Genomic DNA, 7,769 nt, shown 5'->3' on the forward strand with positions numbered 1-7,769 from the left:
GTTTTTTGAGTGATGCACAGGGGTTTCCAATCCTGGTCCTCAAAGCAAACATATGTTTTAAATCCTTTTTTCACATTTAATTCATTCAGCTGGGGTATATATAAAGTGGAACTGCAAAGTTTTGGTCTGAGTTACTCTTTATTGTAACTCCACAAGCCCCTCTTTCACCCCTATTCTGAGATGCAGCTAAGATCAATTTGTTTTGGTGCTGTAGGACCCCGCCCCCCTCGCAGTGGTCATTGTTCACTCCACCCCATTCGGCCATTTTTGTAGTTTTCTTGCAGAGATACGATTTTCTGGGGGGTGTGGGTGGATTTTGAATGATATGTTCCCTTAGAGGTCCTTTATCCTGCATGTTTGTTTGTTTTTTCTCCAACACACCTGATTCGATGAACATGTTTCCTCTTCATGTTCTGCAGAAGCCTGTCAATCACCTGTTTATTCTAGGTGTGTTGGAGCAGAGAAACCTCTAAATCAYGCAGGACCGTAGCGCTCCAGGACCAGGATTGGACACCCCTGAGTTAGTACCTTATCAGATGTGGTATCAGTTATTTCTGAAGCATCACTGAGTGTGATTTAATGATATAAATCAGACTGTAGTTACAGAATAAATTGGTGGAATGACTGCAGGGATCCAGACTTTGCAGTGTTGGAGCGCCCTCTTGTGGTACGGTTTTGTAACAAACTTAATGTGTTTAGCTGGTGAAGATTCTCATGGCAAATCAAGAAAAAAAACTTTTATTCTGAAGTTGAAGACATTTCTCTTGCAATCTAGAGCCTGTAGTTGAGTTAATGTGCAGATTAATCTTACTCCCTCCTCACTGGAGAGTTAGGGTCTACGTTAGCTTCACTGACAGATGTTTTGGTCACATGAAGGCGTGGGCTGAAAATGACTCAGGTTTAATGCTCTATTGAAAGTTTTTGAAAGGAGTGAGATTAATTAGCTGTAGTTAATCTCTAATTCTGAGTCATTCTGCAGACACTGACAACATTAAACAGAACAAATAGTGTCTAGTCTCAGTTAGACACAGTGCCTGTTTCACTTTAATGTCTCTTCTGTTCTGTTCTGTTCTGTTCTGTTCTGTATGTGTTCCACTGGATCAGAACAGAGTTCTTCACATCAGATTTGTCACACCAGCTGAAGCCAAGACAAAAGTTTAGTTTTTTCTGCTTTAAATAATGGAGAAGAGGCGAAACATCACCACTGCTTTTGCAGCTGCTGGACAATTCTGACACTTGCCAACAACAAATCTAAGTGTGTTACTGATGTATGAGACAAACACAAAATAGTGCAAAATTGTGAAGTGGAAGGAAAAGATTTTTACAAATCAAAGTCTGCAACATGAGGCGTACATTTGTTTTCGTGCATCCCAATGGTGTCACTTTTGTAGAATTGTCATTCACTGCAAATCCAGCTGCAAGGTTTATTTTATTTTTATTTTTTTATTATTTTTATTTTTAGGTTCGTCTTTTCCAGCTTTGCACTTTGAGCAACTGAAGGTTTTGCTCACACATCTTTGTAAAATAGTTGGATTTGGATTCTGTTGTTGAGGATGTTTTGCCTTTTCATTTACAAAATTACCATGAAGCTTTAAAGACTAACACACCATCTGCAGTACATTTCACTTCATAAGGCTATTTTGGGCCAGCTGCCCTCAAATCTATCATATAATGTGACTGTCACAAAACACAAGACACATTAGTCAGTACAGACTAAAATGTCTATAATCTCTGTCATTTTATACAAAAAAAATGGCAACAAATATGGCCACAAGTGGTTCTGAAAGTCCAAAGATTTGGAAAGGGCTTCAAAAATAAACAAAGCAAATAAAAGTTTACATTTTATTTTAAAAAAAAAGATTTCATAAATGTAGTTATAGAGTGCAGCGGTGTAATACACCAAGAAGTCATGTTGCTGATGAAACATCTGCTGCCTCCACTGCAGGAAGGAGTAAAAGCTGTGTTTTCTACAATCTGCCCTAGCTGGCTTTTTGTTTGTTTTCAGTAAAAACGCTCGCACAATCTTTATTTTGATTTTATCCATCTCCTTCTGCTGGTGTTTGTCCCTTTGTTAGAAAACTGAGCAGCCTTGGAAAACAGTAGAAACAAACAATACTGACTCCAATCTGACCGAAGCCGTTTGTTACACACTTCACATGATGTGTCGCAATAAAAGTCCTCATCAACATTTTTTTTTTTTTTGTAATCGACTTCAGTTAATCTGATGTTACTGGAAGGGATAATCTGATAAAATTCTATTTACCACAGCACTGTATTCATCCCCATGGCAGCGAGGGTACCCAGGAAACAAACAACAATAGGTCACACTGCTCTCCATGAGTCCCACTTGTTTTGTATGGTCTACTTCATCCTTTGAGCAGAGCACACGCTTTAAACATGTTAAAGCATCTTTCCATTTCKCCTGCACACTTTTCTAAATGCAGATTTTGACATTATACAGTGAGTCCAAAACTTTTAATTTCTATTCTTGGCATTTTATTGGCTAACAAGGAATTTAAAAGAACTATTTAATTTGTTTAYAGGGAGTAATAGTTCAGAATAATGAAAGCAAATTGGTAAAATTGGTTTAAAAATCAGCCCCAATAACGCAGTTTTTTGCGTGGCCACCTTCAGCAACAGTTCCAGCATCAGGTCCATCCAGGTGACCTTGGTCCATCTAAGCTGGCCTTTTTGGTTTACAGTTTCCTGGGTTTTGGACTTGATGCGGCCACCACCATGCTGCACTAGATTAGCCTCAGATACAGTATCTTTGATGTTTGGTCTTGTCTGAACACAGCACCTTCTCACACGTTTGAGGCAGAAATTCCAAACATTTCAGTTGTTTAGTGTTTTTTCTTTAATCAGTGTTTTTTTTCCTGCTCCTGTTTCATGAAGCTCAGCTCAGTGCTGCTTCTAACGGTCCCATGGACAGATCCTCACGTCTTCCAGCTTCATCAGGATTATCTTCGACTTCCTGGTTTCCTTCTCACATCCTGCTACATAATCAAAGAAACGATCCAATTAAAGTCCAGGTGGTAGGGTAACTGAATAAAACAATTATTAGGAGGGATGAACACTTTTAAAACACAAAGTGTGAACAGAAACACTGACATGGCAGAGAAAATAATTATTTGGAATAACTTTTTACTCTTTGCTGGTTTGAAAAAAAAGTGGTTGACGGAAATGAAGGAAAAACTAAAGGTTACATAACTGACACAGCAGTTTGTCTTTGTGTTCACCATGACAGGCCCCTTTGAAGGCCCTCTGGTTGCTGTGGATACCATCGTTTTTTTTTCTGGGGTCTGACTGTAAAGGGAGTGCTGCTCTTTCACTCTGAACTCTGCAGACCTGCACACAGCAGTGATTATTCTCTGTGTGTGTGTGCTTGTTTCTACTACACACTGAGGACCATTTGCACCATAGTTACTATCAAAGTGAGGTATTTGATGTAAAGTGAGGAGGACCTCTTCAATGTCCTCACTTTGTTTGCAGCTCTGCTGTGCTTTACTAGTTAGGTTTAAAGGTATGGTGTGAATTCAGGTTAGTGTTAACTTTAGACCAGTAATGGTTAATTTTAGGGAAAAGGTCTGGGTTAGGCTTAAGTACAGTTACAAAAATGAATAGAAGTCAACACAAAGTCCTTAGTTTGATGCAAATACAAGGATGTGTGTGTGAGTGTGTGTGTGTGCGTGCGTGCGTGCGTGCGTGCGCATCCATCCAGGTCCGCTCGCATGCGTTTAGGAGCGCGAGCCATCAGGTAGGNGCTCTGCATGAATGCCATTCCTCTCTCATGGAGCTCAGAGGCTGCACATTCTTTGTTCTGAAGTTCCCGGATGTCTGACCCAAAGCCAGGAACAGACACGAGGAAATGTCTAAATTTAACCAAAAAGGACATGGAGCTGTGGCCGCTCTCCACACAWCTCACAGAAACCCATCTTCAGTCAGTAATTATTTAATAACACCGTTTTTATTAAATGCTTTCGCTCACGTTCGTCTACAATGAAGCAAACTATTAACCACTAAACAACGTTTAGTAAAACTCTCAGAAAAGAACGTGTTTGCGTCTTCCACTCTCTGTTTGAAGTCAACCCCATTCAAGATGGCCRCCGCAGCTAATCCACCTTAGCCTTCACCAAACGTAGCTGTGCTCCAGCTTATTTTACAGACGTCGAGCCAAGTTTGGTGAGGCAGCTGAGCGCGACAGCTACATTCCTACAGGTGGGTAATAAATATCTGACAGAGAAAAAGTCTCAACTTCAGGTTCTTTTTCAGTGATCTAATTTATTTCAAGCACTRTTCCTGTTTGACTTTCTCATTATTCCTTTATGGGAATGTCAGCGGCTTCTGTCATCATGTAGCTGCACAGCCCCAACGYTGGATAGAGCCCTGATGGGTAAGATCTCTCGTGTGCACGTCGTGTCCATTGGATTGTACCAGAACAGAGCTGCGCCACGAGAAACACGTTGGCTCATCGAAAACCAGTCAGTCCTAAATGTGAGAGAGAGACGCCACACTAATATCATCCATTTATCCTGACATGATTCTACAGTTTTCTGTTCAACAAACCACAACAGCTTACCTTTTGGAGTCGCCACAACTTAAGAAGGTCACAACAGCTGACCAACAATGGCCTACACGAAATGACTGAGTCAGTTTTACAGATCTGTAGCTAAAACCTGACGTGGTTGTAGCGGAGTCATCCTCAACACCTTCGAACAGATCACATGAAATCTCACAAAAAAAAAAATAATAACGATTTCCCATCAAGTTATTTGACTAAAGTAGCTTTGACACAAACCATGAAAGGAAACAATGGGCAACGTGCATTCCTTCAAGAAATGCAAGGTTTTTAAATATTTTTTGTGGTTTATAACTTTAACCTCATATTATGTTGGAAGGTTTTACCTTCAGTCCTGAGCAAAGGTTCCCTAAACGAGCTGTTTGTCATCAGTAAGCATGTGTTTAAAGACACAATGAGCTTCTCTAAACATGAAAACTGAACAGTTTGTTCATCTGAGACACTGCTACCTTCTTCCATCATTGTGACATAAAATACGACAACAGCTTGTCAAACAGGTTTTAAAGAATTCAAARATTTAGGGACTTTATTTCAAACTTACCATCGACACTGACCCATCAACAGTGGAATGTCTTACAATGAGTTACCACAATAAATACAGCTGAGTAAAACAAGGGAAAGATTTATATATATATATATTTTTAAAAAAAAGGAACGTGATACAAAAAGATGTGTGACAGTAACATCGAGCTCTGGTTTGGCAGCTTGCACTAACTCAGCCATGATTTATATGTCTATCAGTTAAAAATGTTTATATGCCCATCATCTATAAACAAAAAGAAAAAAAAAGCTTTCTTTAGGAGATTAAACATGGTAAAATGTAAAGAAGGATAGTACGATGAACAGAGGGTGCAGGAATGAGAACAGAGAAGCAAGCTAAATAAATAATCCTACAGCCGAGGACTTCTTTCATACGGATCAGAAGTACTTTGATCCTGGAAAAACACCAGAAATTACTTCACTTCATTCTAGACAGCTGGTCAAAATCTTCACTGCTATAGATTTACAGTTGGAAACGTTGCTTTATCTCTGAATGGGTTTCCACACCACTACAAGCTTTGCTGCTCAAAGTGTCAAGTTCAGGAAAGAAAACGGGGATTTTCTTTTGACGCTTCCAGAGGAATATAGGAACTATAGTGAGGGTAGCAGAAGTTTTGTTCTGTTTGATCGAATAACACTGGTCTGGAGGCAGACGGCTCCACTAATAGTCGATGCTCGGATCGTTATAGTGGGAGCTGTAGTCGTCGGTGTAACCTCCGTGGTACTCGTCCTCCTGAAACTCGGCCTGATAGTCACTGTCACTGATCTCTGAGCCGTTGGTGCCGGTGCCCTGGCTGCCATTTTTGTGAACAACGGGCTCGGTGGGGGCGGCGCAGTACTTGGGGTCGTAGACCTGCCGGCCGAGCCCGTACACGCTCATGCCCCGCTGTGACGCCACTTTGTTGGTGCCCATCTGGAGGGAGATGGTGGAGTTGTCTAGCGGCTGCAGCGCTGCCTTCTGGTCAAAGATGTCTCTGCGGGTACCGGGGGCTGACATACCCGCCTGTCAGAAACCAAGAATGCAACGTGATGAAAGGTTGTTTACACGGAGTAGGATATATGTGCAGTATTTTGATTACATTAAARCCAGGTAAATAGTTGAGAACATAACCTAAATGGACAAAAGAGTTAAATTCATTCAGATTTTATGACGTAATTTCTTGAACTGTAAACCAGAAGTAAAAGAACTGAGACATAATTTTGTTATTTTTGAGTTCCGTATTTATGCATCTATAGCTACGTTTCCATTGCAAATGTGCGCAAAACTTTGTCGATATTCTGTTAATGTCGAAAAAAACTGTTTCGCAACTGCAGTGTTTCCATTAAGTAAGAAATGCTATTAAAGTCACACGTGAATATGTTTGTTCTTATGATAAGTCATTACAAACATGGCGGCAATGGATGTAAACACATGGCTTATTGCTACCAGGACACTAGCGCTCATCATCAGAGGARACGTCGGCGTCTTATCGAGGCTTTCGGCTGATAAGCTCCTCATACTTGTGAGTGGCTACGTATGCTGTGTTTTTGGGAAATTGTAGTCGGTGAGTTTAATACTTTCTTTTACTACTTCTGTGATTTTACTACTACTTCTACTTCCTGTTGTCTTCTTTGTTGTTGTCTTTTTTGCCAGTAGAAACAGACAGTTGTTGATCACGTGACTCCCGTGATGCAAAAAAGTGTTTCCATTGCAGTTTTGCGAAAAACATCAACTTCGATACGGCCGAAAAACCACCTCATCCTAGCGCAAAAACATTTTGTTTTTTCGAAATTGATGCGTTTCCACTGAGCAAATTTATTTTCAAAATTCTAATTTGCACATTTTCATGGTCAATGGAAACACAGCTTGTAATGTGAGAAATTTAACCCCAAAAAKCATCCATGAAGTTGGGGGTTTGCAGTGTACAAGGGAATAAGTTTGGACCGATATTTTCTAATGTACTACTAGAGTTGGGCAATACTGGTTTAAAAAAAAAAATCACGATTAACTGTGGCATGTAACTGATAACAATTATTATGATGATTAACAGATGGTAATTGCACTTGCATGTTTTTGACTCTAGGGTGGGTTAGTGTTAGCTTAGCATTAGCTCTATGTTATTAGCGTTACTTCCATGCTACAATGACTTATACAAGCCAGTAACCGCAGTCATGACCAAGTGTCAAATATTAATCAGATGATGAATCTGATAACTCAATATGATTTTGCCAAACCCTAGCTGGTACCTGGAAATATGTAGTGCTACCTCAGCATCAGCTCTGTGGCACTATGGCTTATATAAGTTACTAATCGCAAAGTGCCAAATATTAATCTGTAACCATTTTTTGATGTTTAATTTCACGTGATACAATTTTGCCCATCTCTACAGTGGGGAAAATACGTATTTAGTCAGTCACCAATTGTGCAAGTTCTCCCACTTAAAAAGATGAGAGAGGCCTGTAATTGACATCATAGGTAGACCTCAACTATGAGAGACAAAATGTGAAAAAAATTTTGAGAAAATCATTTTGTCTGACTTTTAAAGAATTTTTTTGTGAATAATGGTGGAAAATAAGTATTTGGTCACCTACAAACAAGCAAGATTTCTGGCTGTCACAGACCTGTAACTTCTTTTTTAAGAGGCTCCTCTTTCCCCCACTCATTACCTGT

At 39.9% G+C, this 7,769-nt stretch overlaps 1 protein-coding gene across 1 annotated transcript in view; it reads right to left on the reverse strand.

Moving 5' to 3' along the window:
• Positions 1-5,077: 5,077 nt before the first annotated feature.
• cnn3a (calponin 3, acidic a) overlaps positions 5,078-7,769 on the reverse strand; it is a gene marked incomplete in the record, with an annotated part of 22,177 nt that continues 19,485 nt past the window's right edge. The window contains 1 exon segment of the mRNA XM_014023785.1: positions 5,078-6,122. Coding sequence (XP_013879239.1) covers positions 5,781-6,122 — 342 coding nt within the window.

The sequence above is a fragment of the Austrofundulus limnaeus genome, unplaced genomic scaffold (assembly GCF_001266775.1).
Source record: "Austrofundulus limnaeus strain Quisiro unplaced genomic scaffold, Austrofundulus_limnaeus-1.0 Scaffold390, whole genome shotgun sequence".
NCBI classification, from domain to species: domain Eukaryota; kingdom Metazoa; phylum Chordata; class Actinopteri; order Cyprinodontiformes; family Rivulidae; genus Austrofundulus; species Austrofundulus limnaeus.